This window comes from Alosa pseudoharengus, unplaced genomic scaffold (genome assembly GCF_046254945.1).
Source record: "Alosa pseudoharengus isolate Yale_2024_CS ecotype anadromous, Long Island Sound unplaced genomic scaffold, YU_APseudo_1.1 YU_APseudo_1.1_scf_4, whole genome shotgun sequence".
Classification (NCBI taxonomy): Eukaryota; Metazoa; Chordata; class Actinopteri; order Clupeiformes; family Clupeidae; genus Alosa; species Alosa pseudoharengus.
Window position 1 is genome coordinate 20,049,030 of NW_027468774.1, and position 16,351 is coordinate 20,065,380.

General features: G+C 41.6%; 1 protein-coding gene across 4 annotated transcripts; it reads left to right on the plus strand.

Annotated features, from left to right (window-relative positions):
• The first annotated feature begins 3,027 nt into the window (after positions 1-3,027).
• On the plus strand, positions 3,028-10,996 carry prmt1 (protein arginine methyltransferase 1). 4 transcript variants are annotated; one of them, XM_076265213.1, is made up of 10 exons: positions 3,028-3,157; positions 4,374-4,469; positions 4,588-4,743; positions 4,861-4,924; positions 5,089-5,231; positions 7,462-7,549; positions 7,787-7,917; positions 9,435-9,585; positions 9,793-9,914; positions 10,062-10,996. In XM_076265213.1, exons 1-10 carry the CDS (start codon positions 3,131-3,133, stop codon positions 10,143-10,145), a joined length of 1,062 nt encoding a protein of 353 aa, XP_076121328.1. In that variant the 5' UTR covers positions 3,028-3,130; the 3' UTR covers positions 10,146-10,996. The 4 variants fall into 4 exon arrangements, with proteins under 4 accessions (XP_076121328.1, XP_076121330.1, XP_076121329.1 ...); XM_076265215.1 differs by having other exon boundaries at positions 7,802-7,917; XM_076265214.1 differs by having other exon boundaries at positions 3,073-3,157; positions 4,383-4,469.
• The last annotated feature ends 5,355 nt before the right edge of the window (positions 10,997-16,351 follow it).

A 16,351-nucleotide genomic window follows, 5' to 3' on the forward strand; every position in this document is an offset into this window, starting at 1 on the left:
GTTTTAAGACATTTGGTAATGATGCATTGTTATAAAGTATAAGACATTTGGTAAGGATGCATTGTTATCAAGAATGGCAATAAACTTTCAGACATCAATAAATATAATCTCTGGAATCTTTCAGACATCAATTTTATTTATATAGCACACCTTTCATGCAAATTTGCAATAGAGAGTGCTGAACCTGGATATATGACTAACCATAGCTCCTGTCTACAAATGCACCGAATGTTTCAAATAATGTCTTAGTGATAGCGTCCAAACCCAGCTGCATATTTTTACTTTGCACAATTTACATTAACATTAAGAAGTTTTTTTTCCTAGGTCATAATAATACGACATCATTTTCACTTATAGCGACTATAGAACTTCAAAAAGACATATACCACTTGTTTTTACATTTTCCATTTCCCTACCCAAATAGAATAATGAACGCAAAAGTACACAGACCTTTTTTGCAACAATGGTTCCAAAATTGTAACCTTGTGTAAAATGTAAATAGAAACAGAAAGGGATAATCTTATATAAATTGAAAAAGAACACATGTTGAAACTGACAAATTGTACTGTTTCATGAAAAATACACCTATTTTGAATTTGATGGCAACATGTTTTGGGACAAGGGCAGTAAAAGGCTTGTGTGTCATGCTAAAGAAAATGTATGGAGGAACATTTCAGAACTGACTAGTTAACCATGCAAAAAAGAAACCGACATGATCCAGACATGATCCTTCGAAATTGGACGGACTCTGCACCCTCTGGGCTAATAAGGAGAGGGACCATCCAACTTGTGCACCATTCAAAAGCCACCATCTAGCAGGTGCATTAGACCTGTGGAATGCCTGCAGTCCAAAAATGTCACATTTGGTGCATCAACGGAAAACCGATTAAGAAGACCCAAGACTACATCTGTTGTCTTTGCTATATTCTCAAGTATATACATGTTTTGCAAATCATCGCATTATGATTTTATTTAACATTTTACTCAATGTCACAACTTTTTTGGAAACAGGGTTGTATATTTTGTAGGTTGCTCCAACATCCTCAAATTGATAGAAGGAGGAGTACAGGAACCTCATGGAGGACTTGTGCAATGGTGCAAACTCACCTACAACTCAACATTGCTAAGACCAAGGAGATGGTAGTGGATTTCTGTAGGTCTAAGCCCGCTCTGCTGCCAGTCTCCGTTGAGGGGGTCAATGTGGAGGTGGTAAACACTTACAAGTATCTGGGGATACATCTGGACAATAAACTGGACTGGTCAGCCAACACTGAAGCACTACAAATAAGGGCAGAGCAGGCTACTGAGGAGGCTGCGGTCTTTCAATATCTGCAGCAAGCTCCTCTGGATGTTTTACCAGTCTGTTGTTGCCAGCGTCCTCTTCTATGGTATGCTGGAGAGGAAGCACTAAGAAGAGGGATGCTGGGCGTCTGGACATGCTGGAAAGCTGCCTCTGTTGTGGAAGCTGAATTGGAGTGCATCACTTCAATATTAGACAAAAGGACCCTGAACAAATTGATCAACATTTTGGACAATGATTGTCATCCACTCCACAGCACTATCACAAAGCAGAAGAGCATGACAGCTGGAGACTACGCTCACTGCCATGCACAACTGACAGACTGAGGAAGTAATTTGTTCCCAGGGCCAGATACAACTCTTCAATTCTTCACTAAAGGGAAGAGGAGAGATAGACTTCTCTGCATATCTGTCTGCTGCACCCTCTCCTACCTCCTATGTTTGTGTGACTGTCCACTGGCCCACTGTTTACACTGTCTGTTTAGCCCATATACACAACCCCTCCCTCCATCCCCCATGTCTGGTCTGTGACCTAGCTTAATACTTGACCAATGTCTTACCCTACTTCAAACCTATCCTTGCACTGCTATAGTTCTTGTCTATTTGTCCCCTATTTTGTCCATTAATTAATGTAATCACCTTACCACTGCATACTGAATCACAGGGTCAGTCCCTGCCCTGCACTCTGCAAGCGCCTCATGCTTATACATCCCTTAGTACATTCATGTAGATCTTTGATTTTGTATCTTTTACTGTCCATATTATTCATGTAGATTTATATAATAATAATAATAATAATAATAAGCTTTATTTGTATAGCACCTTTCATACACAGAATGCAGCTCAAAGTGCTTTACATTTGAAGCATGTAACAAAAGAATAGTCAGTCAGTCATTATCAATTGTGATTGATTGATTAGATTTGTTATTTTATGTTTATGTTGTAAGTGTTTGTTGTGTGAATTTTAGCTACTGGGACCTTGAATTTCCCCTTGGGGATCAATAAAGTGTATATCTATCTATCTATCTATCTATCTATCTATCTATCTTATCTCAAAGACTTTTTCAGTGCTGCAAGGTCAGTGGCTTTGCCAGACAAAAAATCACTGTGGTTTACATGAGATTGCAATGATTTGGTTTGCATGATGTATAAGGAATAATTGAGTGTGTGTGCTAGTGTGCAAAGGCATACGTAGATGCATCTGATAGAATGGAAGAGGGTCCTTATTTCTCTCTCACTCTCTCTGTGTATGCTGATACCGCCTAATTTATAGAGCAACCCCCTGCTTGTTTTCAGAATAGGCTTTATGATGTATCTTTGATGAGAACAGGCCTGCCAAATATGAACTAACGCTGATCCATCTGTAAGGAAGGCTTACATCACTGGAGCAAGTGAAAAGTAGCCTACTGTACTGCCAGAAAAGTATAGAAAAGTATATAGGCTAGCCATTGTCTTTGGAGAAATTCAAAAAATACAGGACACCCTTAGAAATACACACACACACACACACACACATTTTAAGAAAGCTTAGTTGTCTTCTAAAGACATTGAATCATACACTGTTACACCTTTCTATAGGCCTACACATCGAAGTAGGCTACACCGTCCACCGACCGCTGCATCTTCGAATCAGTGGGCAAAGCGAAAACAGAGGGTAATGTATCGTCCAATGAAATTGATTTCTGATGGGAGATGCTGTACTAAAGGTGGAGTCATATGTGACAGCCAATCATGCAGTGCGGTTCATTTTAAAGGGCGGGAGTCAGCCCAATGTGAGTTTACATAGACAGTGCGTGTGCGTCTGGCTTCATCCTCCAAGTTCAGCATTGAAATGGCGGAGACTACAGACAGAATGGAGGTAAGAGACGTTTGCTAATATTAACGCAGTTTATTGCAGCCGTTAGTGTTCACACGATCGGTCTGTTCTAAACGTGATCTTGAACGGTCTTATGATATTGTCACGCACTTATGTAAGAATGTATTTGTTATTCTCAAATGTAGTCTTAACATCTTCAATTAACTTGGCTAGCACAGCACCTGGTAGCCGCAGCTAACGTTAGCGAGCCAGCGAGATTAGGTTCGCACATTGAGCATCCATTTTAGCGAGTTGAGCCCATTCATTTACAATCACGTGTTGCCACAATAGCCTTTAGCTAGCAACATATAGGCCTGGGTTTTTATCTGATGGCGATTATTCATCGCAGATGTCGGTGCCTAAGTGTAGAGGTTGCCCTTTCTTACTGGCAAGGAATGCTTTCTTAGGTTAATAACGATTAACATTAATGACTTGCCTTTTGGGGTTACCAGGTAACGTTATCCCTAACTACACACTAGCTAGCAAATAACGTTAGCAGCTAACCTATCTCCTTGGAAATGTTAACCTTCCTGGCACAACCAATAGTGAAAATGTTTTTCATTTGTCCCCGTTCATATTTGTGACACAGATTCATATGTCCAATTTGTCATGTTTTAGACAATGAAAGCAAACGTTGTGTGTTTAAGATATTCCCGGCCTCGTGGATTTTGTATTAGCAAGCTAGCTATGAAGTTAGCTATCTAGCTAATTTGTCTCATCCCATTAATTGTAACGTAACGTTACCTTGCTCCAGATTTCGACTGTAAAGTTGTGGCCTACGTATTCGCCTATTGCGGCAGGGCTGACATTTTTAGTCTATCGTTAGAGCCTGGAAATATATAATATATGTCGAGGCCTGTCTCGTACATTTTTCTGCCATGTGGGAGGTGATGCCAGCCCTTTGTGCTTCAATGGCCACCTGGCTGAGCGTGTCTCTCTAGGATAGGCTAGCCAGGTTAACAAAGTTAAGAGCAAATCAAATGTGAGCTTGTCTCACTACCTGTATAATATAGGTTTGAGTTAAATCGTTTAAGCAGTCCAAATAACTCTTTACTGTTAATGGACCGCGCGCCGACAGTGAGTCCCAACACACACATTGACTAATTAGTCGATGTTGGCTAGTCAGGTTTATGTATTACAGGCTATGAAAATATTATTTTAGTATTTGTTACTTTTGCTCAAAACTCCTTATTGACTTGAGACGTCCACTTTTCCTGAGGTTTCACAGGGAGAGAGTTCAGCGAAGCCCTCTGCAGAAGACATGACTTCCAAGGACTACTACTTCGACTCGTACGCCCACTTTGGTATCCACGAGGTAAGACCTATAGCTGGATGTAACTAATCAACTGTTTCTTTCAAATTTGAATACAAGTAAACCAGTTTAACCATGTCCACCCACCCCCTTTGTCCTTTCTTACATTCTGTACTTGTAGGAGATGCTGAAAGATGAGGTGCGAACTCTTACCTACAGGAACTCTATGTTCCACAATAAGCACTTGTTCAAGGATAAGGTGGTGTTGGACGTGGGCAGCGGAACAGGCATCCTCTGTATGTTTGCTGCTAAGGCAGGAGCCAAGATGGTTATTGGGGTGAGTTGATGTCCCAATTGGGAAATTAACTCGTGGGTCCTCTCCCTGCGGCTTTTGTCTGTTCTTTGGTGGTTCTGTGCAGTAGAAATGTAAAACTGATGTCTCCCCAACCCACAGATTGAATGCAGCAGCATATGTGACTATGCAGTGAAGATTGTGAAGGCAAATAAGCTTGACCATGGTAAGTAAATGTCTGCACAAATCTTTCTGTAACATACAAATTGTACAGAGACTTTCACGTCAGTGAATCTACCAGTGACTCATTAGTCATTGGTATTTCCATAGGGACAGTTCTAGTCAGGGGTTGCACTGCACAGTGAAAACACTTGTGTTTTCTCTTTTCAGTTGTGACCATCATCAAAGGCAAAGTGGAGGAGGTGGAACTCCCAGTGGACAAAGTAGACATAATCATCTCTGAGTGGATGGGATACTGCCTTTTCTACGAGTCCATGCTGAACACTGTCATCTATGCCCGTGACAAGTGGCTGGTGAGTTGGTGTTTCGGTTTTGTGAATGAACTCAGATTAACAGATGAGAACTTGTGGACTCCATACAAAAGATGGGTGCCATTAGAGTGAATATACTATCAAGTGTTTTTTGGGGTAGCCTGCATAGTTGTGTTTAGGCTGCAGGTACTACTCCTGCTAGTGTCCTTCCTGGGAGATTGTAAATGACTGCCTACTCCAGGTGTAGGTATTTTTGTGCAGCCCTGAAACTTGGGTGGGACAAATGATGGTTGATTCTCATTGTTTAAAAGTGGTACCAATGGATGATGAGGCAAGTAGACAACTACAGTGCTATTTTAAAACCAGCAATATTTGTTATTGGACAGTATTCACCTTATTTCGCGCGCAAACATGGGGGCGCTAGCTTTGCCCACATTGTCTCCGAACTTCCGATTGAGCAGTACACCCATTGCGATACATTGAGATAGCAGAGCTCTATCGAGATGACTGGCATCATATGTTATGGGTCATCCTAAAGTTAGGAACGTTTATTTAGGATTTTGGTGACTTAAGACATTTCTGTTATACAGCTTTCCTATCTGAAGTTAGGAAAAAACTGACTTTGGAGCGGCTGTTCTGTAATGACTTTCTTAACTAGTTACCATTACCAAACAGATAAGGATTTGCGAGTTTCTCCATACGATACAGCGGCCATTGCCGCATCGTCTACCCACTCCGTAGGGGTGAATAGCCTTGGGTAGCGAAGTACAATATTGCAATCTGACCTCCTGATGGCATTTGTCGTTTTCCTCCCAAGTTAGCCTCTCTATCCTCTTCTGCCGTGTTTATCCCAATGAAGCTAACTAGACGTAGCTAGCCGACCGGAAGTTTAAAGACAACGTGGTATTTTAAAAAATGGGCGGGGCTGAATAAGGTGAATACTGTGAATAAGACAACTGCTTACCAGGCTAAAATTGAGGTTACGGTCCTCTTAATGAACACAAACACAGTTGAGATTGTGCTGGTATCTTGTGTTATGGTTTATCAAGCAAGTCATTGAATGATTGAAATCTGTCATTGAATATGTTTATAATGATATTCCACTGTCGAGTAAACCTTGGTTCCACTGTCGACTAAACCTAATCTCGATATAGCAAGAAATCTTTCTGTGTTCTTTGCATATCTCTTGGCCTAATCATCTGAACCACTTTACATGCCTGCAGTGGTAAGTGTGACATTGTTTGGAAGTGCACAATATTGTTTAGACACTGCAGTCGTTATCTCAAGTTTTTGTTTAATAGTCCATTGTTGATACTGGAGAAGTGGGCCAATACTATAATCAGCCAATTAAAAATAATCTGATGTCAATTCTAGTGGTTCTAAGTTTCTGTACAGCTTTTGACAAAACGGGTTGGTTGTGTTTCTGGTCTTGGTTAAAACTGTTACTCCTACACAATTTCCACACAGGTGTTCTGATGTCGTCAAGCTTTTGAAAAGCTTCCATGCTGGCAAGATCTCAGATTTATTTTTAAACAACAATTTCGCTCTTGCTACCTCCATTAACTGCACATGTCTGTCATTTGGATGGTGCAACAAAGCAATACAGTGGAAAATTAATCAGCTGATTCATAGAGAGAAAGCACTTTGCGTTTTTGGTTTTGCTTTTTTGGACAAATTTGCATTTACCTAGCCAAATACCGTAATTTCCAAACTAGTTTATACATTGCAGCTTATACATTGATTTTGCACATTTTCTTCAGCTATGAGGTTAATACACAAGGGAAGTTAATATGGTATTAATATGGTTTTGTTACTGTTGTATTGCCCTTGCTGAGGCCATAGCCACCTAAGCCAACGTGTAGATCTGGTAGTTATTACCCTGCAGTGGGAAACCAAAAGATGGAAAGAGCATGGTAGTGGGCTGTTGGCAACTTGAAGTCACTGGAGTTAAACAATAGAAAGCCGCCTTATATTTGTTTATGTGGAATTGCCCATGTATAGTTAGTTGGTTGTGTATTGAGCAGGTTCAACCTTTATGTAATTGAATTTTATGGTAGATTATTGTGATGAGTGAGTTTGGTGTTGAGTTTCATTATGACATCAGGTTTTCCAATACTGAGGTTAGTTTGTGTGGCTGTCCTTTTGGCTTCAGCTGGTGTGTAACTCCGACCTGACAGATTACACTGCCTTCATTGAATGCCAGAGCTCCGAATAGCCTCCTAATCTGCCACCCTGCAATGCTTTAACCCCTTGTCTCTTTACTTTTCAACAGAAACCAGATGGACTGATCTTTCCTGACAGAGCCACCCTGTATGTCACAGCCATTGAAGACAGGCAGTACAAGGACTACAAAATCCACTGTAAGTGCCCATTGACATTATGTAATTTAGTTTCATATATATATGGATTCCCTGTGCCTTGATCATTGGATGAAGGCCCTTATGGTTGAGGACATTAAACAGTTTTTGCCATCTATCGAATATGATAGATATTGATACCTTAATTTATAGACAAACTTTGTTTGCACTTTGTCAGTGAAACTGAAGGTGTTTGATTTGACTGCTAAATTCAACTAAATGAGAACCACTGTGACAAAGCCTCTAAATTCTCAGGGTGGGAGAATGTCTATGGCTTTGATATGTCCTGCATCAAAGAGGTGGCCATCAAGGAGCCTTTAGTGGACGTGGTGGACCCCAAACAGCTGGTCAGCAGTTCGTGCCTCATCAAGGTGAGTTCCTGTCTGCTTAAATACTGTACTTTGAGCCATCCCCTCGCACTCTATCCCTAACTTTCTCTAAGTCTTAAGGCCCGGACACACCAACCCGATTATCGGACGTCGTCGGCGTTCATTTTGGCCGATTTGACATGTCGAATCGCCCAGTGGCAGTCGGCCTCAATGACCAATCTGATTGGTGGAGTGCTAGCCCTTGACCAAACATTATCTCTGATTAGTCTGACCATTAGCCCTGCATTCAGCGATGTAAGTTATTAACCCATTTTGATAAGCTATCCTAACATATTTTTGCTAGAACTAGTAGACTACCGCACAGTTGCTGAACGTATGTTATTTCGGGTTAGTTTGCAACAACCATAGTCCTTAGTTGCTAGGTGCTACATCACTAGGTGTTCCCATTCACTTTTCGTTTACTGTGCTAACGTTGGCTAGCTAGCTAACTCTGTTAACAGGCAAAATAAATTATTTATTCTGTGTCCAAAAGAGTTGTTCATTGGCATCAGACACAAGCAATGACAATAAAAAGTACACAATTTTTTTTTTATTGCTTAATCAGAGAAGTCCGAAACAAGTCCTTTGATTAATCTAGACCAGGGGTGTCGACTACGGCCCGCGGGCCAAATGCGGCCCGCCACGCACTTTAATCCGGCCCGCCGAGCATTTATTCGTTTAACATAGATCCGTCCCACCACGCACTTTAATCTGGCCTGCCGAGCATTTAATTAGGTTATCATAGGCCGCTCGCTACTGCAAACTGCTTTACACTCTTCTTAGAGAATCTTTACAATGTCAATTTCAAAACAGCTTGTTACATCGAGATGCATAGTATCTCCATTGCGGCAGATCTAACTACGTTATGCTACTCCATTTAATTGGGAACACTTGAGCGTGCAGAGGGGGGGGGAGAGCGCGGCATGTTGCCAGCTGGCTTGTCATTGTTTATAATTGATATATCTTCTTGATAAACTTTTAAAAGGAAATCGCGATGGCAACAGTAGTTCCCACTACTGACCTTTAATAAACTGAGAGAGGACACAGCCATAGGCACAACACTAGCCATATATTTGAGTGGAGCTGGCAACCTTTTATAAATTAATTAAACGGCATCAAATTAACAGTATTTCTTAAGAAATTAATTTTCTACAACTAAATTACTTTGTCATTCAAATGATACAAAACGTTATATATATATATGGCCCTTGAGTCAAAAAGTTTGGACAACCTGATCTGGACAATCTTTTCAGCTTTGAATCTTTTAGCGCAGCCTGCTGTTATGGAAATGTATTACGTCGTGCGCACGTCGTAATACATTTCGTCGGCGTCGCTTCGGTGTGTTCCAAGGCACTTTTTTTACCAACTCGGGGAGACGGGAGCCGACTGATCAGTCCGACTGCTTTTCTGTCGGCCATCGGTTTGGTGTGTCCCGGCCTTAAGTCTGATGCTGTGAGTTCGTCTCCATACTTGTGTGATGTGTATTTGCGGTAACCTCTGACTCTCCTTGTTGTTTCCAGGAGGTGGACATCTACACGGTGAAGGCTGAAGACCTGAGCTTCACCTCACCCTTCTGCCTGCAGGTCAAGCGTAATGACTACATCCACGCCCTGGTCACTTATTTCAACATTGAGTTTACACGGTGCCACAAGCGCACCGGTTTCTCCACCAGTGAGTTGCATAGTTTACTCAAGCACCTTGGCTACTTGGTGTTTACTGGTGTTTTGTCTGCAAAAAACACTGCTGTGAAATGTTTCGTCAGTCTTGGTTACAAGTAACCTTTGGGAAGTTGTCCAACATTATGTTTGGTCTTCCACAAAACTTGTGTACAAGTATCTGCCCGGTACCAATGAGTAATCATTTCTGTCTTGTGTTTAGGTCCAGAGTCTCCGTATACCCACTGGAAGCAAACTGTGTTTTATTTGGATGACTACTTGACAGTGAAGACTGGAGAAGAGATTTTTGGCACCATCAACATGAAACCAAATGTCAAGAACAATGTGAGTTTTTTCTGTTTTGACTTCTTTACTGAGTGGCCTTGTCCTATCAAGTCAATGTTTGGCTGTAAAAAGTTGACTGTTGGCTCACTTTGACTGCAGTGACATTCATGTTGATCTAATGCTTGTGTTTTACTTTTACCCTCACAGCGAGACCTGGACTTCACTGTAGACATTGACTTCAAAGGTCAACTCTGTGAGGTGTCCAAGACATCGGAGTACAGAATGCGTTAATTCCCCTTCCTACCCCTCTGTGTGTCTGTCTGTTAGGGGTAATTTGAGGAATACGTTGGTGTGTGTGGGTGTGTGTAACTGACCTCATCCTCGGCCTGTGCTGTGATGCGTACTTGTAAGCAACATTTTTAACTTTCTGTCTTGCTTTGTGTAATTCGTTCAAACTATAGGCTTTTTATACATTTGTCTGTATAGACGATGGCGCCAGAGGGGACTTTGTTGTGCAATAGTCAGTCAGTCAACATGTTGATTTTACTGGTCCTAGCATCGGTCTTTTCACCACACACTCACACACACACCCCTCTCTTGCCTGTACATAATGTTCTAAGTTCAGTCACTTTGATTTCCATTGTGAATGTTTAGTCATGGTAACATTCAGCATCCTGTGCTGTATATTTTTCCCCTCCCTTTTTTATGGTTTGAAAGAGATGCCTCCTGTGACGCTCGTTAACCCCCCTGTTAGCTAATCAGCATGTCTGCGTTTGTTACAAGGGGGGAAATACAAGTTAGCCATTGGTGTTTTTTTTATTTTTTATGCCTTTTTTTGGTAGTTTTTTTTGTTGAAGTCCACATTGTTTGTGAATTGTGTAGTCCCTCATTAGTGGGGGCGATTGTTGAAGGAGCACTCCCACCTCTTGAGCGCTGTGGAGCACTTACAAACGACAAGTGTCTTCATTCTGACCAAAATGTGTAGGGGGCCATAGAGAGCCCTCTGGTGGAATGGAGGGGTGGTCTGTTGTGTTTATGTAGGATGTTGTAGAGGGGGAGTGTGACCAACAGGACGTTTTCTTTTTGTTTGTTTTTTTTGTTTCTTTCCTTGCTGCTTTTTTAATAAAAAGTATTAAACTGAATTGTGCTTTCTGTTTTCTTTTAATGAATGTAGGCTGCTGATGTGCGAAATGAAGAATCACTTCTTAAACCCTCTGAGTTTTGTAGGCAGTGTAAGACTGCCTGTGTTATGACTTAGTTTCTATAGAAATTATTCACCCCCTTGGATATTTTTCCCTTTTTTGCTTGCATGGGATTTTGGTCAATTTAATTTGTCCTTTACAATAATTTACAAAAACCTCGTGTCAAAGTGTAGATTTCTACAAAGTAATGTTAAATGTTTAAAGATATATAATGTAGTGAAGGTGATTGTGACCTAAATCAACAGCAGTCCAGCGAATTGACGCTAGTAGTCTCAATCGGTGAACTGGAGATGGCCTGGGTGCAGTCAGTGGATAGTATAATAATATGAAGACACCTGTGGGCTCCTTTCCTGATGGACCTGCAGAGCAAATTCAAATTTGTTAACAGGATAGACCCTGGGTTGACCCAGACAATCTGTAGCATTTCCTCTGCTAAATTTCAACCTGGTCTATATTTAGGCAGAGACTTTCTAATGAGGGGAGACAGCACTCAAAAAATCCTCCATAGAAATGCATGGGGTTAGTTTGTAACGTTGTCTACACATATCCCACCCCTCCCTCAGCAAAACGTCAACTGTGAATACATTGAGCCAATCATGTGGTGTGATGTGAATACATTGAGCCAATCATATGGTGTGTTGTGAAGACGTCTTGCCAATCATGTGTTGTGAACTCGCCGCTGGAGCAAGATTGGTGTCGTGAAGCCTTGCGCACGCGCATTTCTGCTGAGTAGGATGCCCGATGAGTGCCCAAAAAGCGTTGCTATATGGCCGCCGAGTGGAGGGACTTGCCAAAAAGGACTTTGATTTAGGGCCGGGACGGCCTTGCGCACCCGAGGGTGCGAAGCACTATTGTTTTTGTAAGGATTCTTTACTTTTAGGATATGAATTGACCTTTTTTGAGGTGGTTCCAATGGTCGAAAACGCAGGAATTTTGGTACACACGTCAGTCATAGCGCTCGGTACTCAGTTACAGAGGCTTTGGCCCCGGGTGTGGCTTACAGACTCCATAGCGCCCCCTTATGTCATTGAGTTTCTTGGTCAACATACAGTTTCAGCTACACACACCAAATTCTCTAGGTGTGGGGCTCCCAAAGACGAACAACTTTTGTATGTACATTGCATTAGCCACACCCAACAGGAAGTGATGTAATAGGGATTTTGTGCGTTTGGACACATGGTCAATTTTAACATACTCCTAGATGTTTATCAGATTCATAGTGAGGGGAATTGTGTTATTTTAGGAACGGCTCATATAGATTTTTGCAACTGGTGTTTTTTTACTTGTTAGGACCCCATTGAATACAAAACAACCTGTTTCCGATTTTTTTTCTTCTCCAAGATGGCAGACAATATATGCAGAAAAATCACACAAAAAATAAAATACAATCTTCTCACTTCTAAAAAGGCCTTAAAATTAATGGTCAACTTTTTGATAAATGTGCTCCTAATAAGTTTGACAAGTGAGACAGAGACTATTTTCAAAAGATTTGTTGCATCATTTGCCAACAAATTGGGGGGAAAAAACAAATGGAAAAATCTGCAAATCTGTATCTTGTTTCACTATTGAAGAGTCTAACAAAACAGTCAGTCATTGTCAAGTATGTACTCTTGCAAGAACACCTACTGCATTGGCTGGCAAGACAAGAGCACTTTACAAGCTCCACAACAGCCTCTGATGCTGGTGGAAGTTTTGACAGGACAGGAGCCCATTGCCCATCATCAATTTGCCTCCATCCCAGTGAGTCAAGAATCTTTGGAGCAGGCACTGTATCTTGTGCCCAAACATTTGCTTGCCAGTGTGCTCTCAGAATGTGCTCTATAACTGCTCCAACATGATCAGTAGAGTGTCTGCCTCTTCTTGTGAGCTCCTCATGCTCACCATGTTAACTTTTGAGGCCATAACACCTTTGTGTGTGTGAACTGTGACTGGACTGGCAGTTTACATAGTTCAACAGCTTTATGAGCAAAGTAGAGAACGATGTTGGCTTTGGTTTCCTTAGATCCCAGGAAAGCTTTAAAGTCTTTCATTGGTGTAGAATCTTGTATTTTGTATCCCTTATCCTGTTCTTTTAGTGCTGTACGGATCTGTTTCGTCCTGTCTTTCATGGAGTTTGTGATGGTATAGTTGTTAAATAATAAGTGTATATGTCCTTGTAGCCTCGTGCCTTACTTTCAACACTTTAAATGAAGCATTCTGCTAGATCTTGGCAACAATTTATTTCCTTTTCCTTACAACCATCTCCTTCACAACAGCCATGCCATCTATTAAGATGCTATCCAATGTGTGTGTTCATTGCACTGAGCTCTGTAGATTGTTCAGAGGATGCTGTTTCTGAAACCAGTCCCTCCAGTTCATGGATGAGGGCAGATTTAGCTGTAGTGAGCAGCAAAGAACCATCAGGCACCATTAGGCTTGCATTATAATCAGCAAATTCATATGTTCCCACAATTTCCTGCAAGTCCTGTTAACCGAATTATTGAAGACCAAAGAGCTCATTGTGGACAGGAAGTCTAAAGCTAGCACGCACACCCCCATTCTCATCAACGGGACTGAAGTGGAGCGTGTCACGACCAGCGTAAGGTTTCTGGGTGTCCAAATCTCTGAGGACCTCTCTCGGACCCTCAACACCTCTACCCTGATAAAGAAGGCTCACCAGCGTCAAGGTCCAACTGTCTCCACAGATCCTGGTGAACTTCTACCACTGCAGCATCAAGAGCATCCTCACAAACTGTCACATTTTGGTATGGCGCTCTGCCTACGACCGAAAAGCATTGCAGAGGGTGGTGAAAACTGTCCAACGCATTACCAGTTCCTCACTCCCCTCCATCGAGGCCATCCAGGGCAAGCAATGCTTGCGTAAGGCGTGCAACATCATCAAAGACTGTTCTCACCCCAATCACAGACTGTTCACCCCACTCCCCTCCGGGAGGTGTTACAGGTCTCTCCACCCCCCCCACCCCCCTGGACAATTGCACTACCCTATCCCACCCATATCTATTTATTTACAAATGTACATACTGTAATTAAACTTATACATAGCAATATTCTACTGCTCTTCATGCTATTTATCCTGCACATACACTTATTCTTCCTACACTTATAATGTTACTGTTTTTGCACTCTGTATATCTATATTATTTGTTTTATATTTTTATTTATTTATAATGTTACTGCTACTACATTGAACATATCTGTACATGTTGTTCATACATTGTTCATATTACATAGCCATATTTATTCTGCTCTTATAAGGTAACTGCTAATACACTGTACATATTTTTACATTTTTTTACATTACATTTGGCTGACACATTTTTAGCCAAAGCGACTTACATATGTCAACTATATGACAAGGGATTACATTGTCCCTGGAGCAACTTGGGGTTAAGTGCCTTTCTCAAGGGCTCCATAGAAATGCATGGGGTTAGTTTGTAACGTTGTCTACACATATCCCACCCCTCCCTCAGCAAAACGTCAACTGTGTGAATACATTGAGCCAATCATGTGGTGTGATGTGAATACATTGAGCCAATCATATGGTGTGTTGTGAAGACTTCTTGCTAATCATGTGTTGTGAACTCGCCGCTGGAGCAAGATTGGTGTCGTGAAGCCTTGCGCATGTGCATTTCTGCTGAGTAGGATGCCCGATGAGTGCCCAAAAAGCGTTGCTATATGGCCGCCGAGTGGAGGGAATGGTGGAATTGAACCGACAACTTTCAGGCTACTGTACATTAGCCCAGTTCCTTACCCGCTATATATACCACTGCCCCGTATTACTCTAATCCACCTTCTGTAAATCAACTGTATACTACTAGCCTAGAAATCTAGACGCACCCTATAGCGGCAGCAAATTACATTTGCTGCCAGGGCTAGTCTAGCAACTCTCTGTTGGCTTGTGAGCTCGAAAAATTAAACTTCTATCAGGCCAATCAAATCGTATATAGAGTCGTTAGGCGGGCTTAACATAATGATTGATGGCAGAGTTGCAACGATTTGGCTTGAATTCCCTGCTACTTGAAAACAAATAAGATGGATGTTGCTGTTGGCGAATAGTGTGACACGAGTTAAGCTTTTATTAAGTTGGCAAAAGTTTGAACTAGCCAACTAGCTCCGCTGGTGGGAAACGCATGGGACTCATATCGCTGTCCTATTGCGTGCAGAGGGAATTTGAAAGACAACCGATTATCTCGCCCCTCGGACTGAGCACAGCAAACGGTGAGTGCCCAGACCCTTCATTTTAATGTGGGTCTGGCTCGTCAGGCTAGTATACTACTGGGGGGGGGGGGGGGGGGGGTTGTGTTGTTTTGATTGTATTGTAGGGAGTTTTGAGTTTTGATTGTATTGTAGGCATTGTATGCAGCGCATGAGTCCAAGACAAATTTCCCTTTGGGACAATAAAGTATATATCATATCATCATTATTATCATCAAGCAGGAAGCCTTAACTGATTTTTCTGAAACCTTACAAAATACAAAATATTGGATCATTATTGTGATGATATTCACATGTGTAATTCACATGCTTAGCATAGCGCCACCATCTGGCCAAGCAGGAAAGGTGCCAGACATTTTCTGTGCTTTGACTGATTGATCTGAAATATTAAAAAATATTGGATATCATGATGATATTCAGATGTCCTATATGAACATCTAGACACCCAATATGCCTGCTGTATAGTCAGAAGTCAGAATAGTTTTTGGAATTTATTAACAAAATATTAGTTAATATAAATCTGATGATATCCACATGCCCAAACTGCCAACCAGGGGCCTATTGCACAAAACTAGGATAAGGGATTAGGCCGGGATATCTTGGTTATCCTGGCTCAATTTATCCGTGATCCAGTTGCACAAAAGCGGGATAGGGGGCAGCAGGATATGTTATGGTATAAGTTACCATAGCGATTTATTCTGTGGAGCTAGCCTGCTCCAGACCAGGCTAAGTTTCAGGATCTATTTAATCTCATCCCTTATCTCAGTCAGCAGTCACCACAAACGGAAACCAATAGTTATTCCACTGCCCACTACACATTGTTATCAAATATACCTAGACCCACTGTCATTATTTAAACGTTTGTGATCATTAATTAGCTCTTACATACTCGCCATTCCCGAGCTGTCATGCGATGTCACGGGAGTGCCTAACCGTTTTGCGCGTGGTGGTCGCGGCACTAGCTGCAATATTCTCCTAAACAGAGGTGTTGCTGTTGTGAAAAGGCTATCGCTACCTACTTCACACTGTTGTTATCACATATACCTAGACCCACTGTCATTATTTAAACTTTTTTGATCA

Coding starts and splice junctions, on each gene's coding strand:
- prmt1 (XM_076265213.1), top strand. CDS start 3,131: ATGGCGGAGACTACAGACAGAATGGAG. Junction 4,925..5,088: donor GGCAAATAAGCTTGACCATG/GTAAGTAAATGT, acceptor TTCTCTTTTCAG/TTGTGACCATCATCAAAGGC. Junction 9,586..9,792: donor GCGCACCGGTTTCTCCACCA/GTGAGTTGCATA, acceptor TCTTGTGTTTAG/GTCCAGAGTCTCCGTATACC.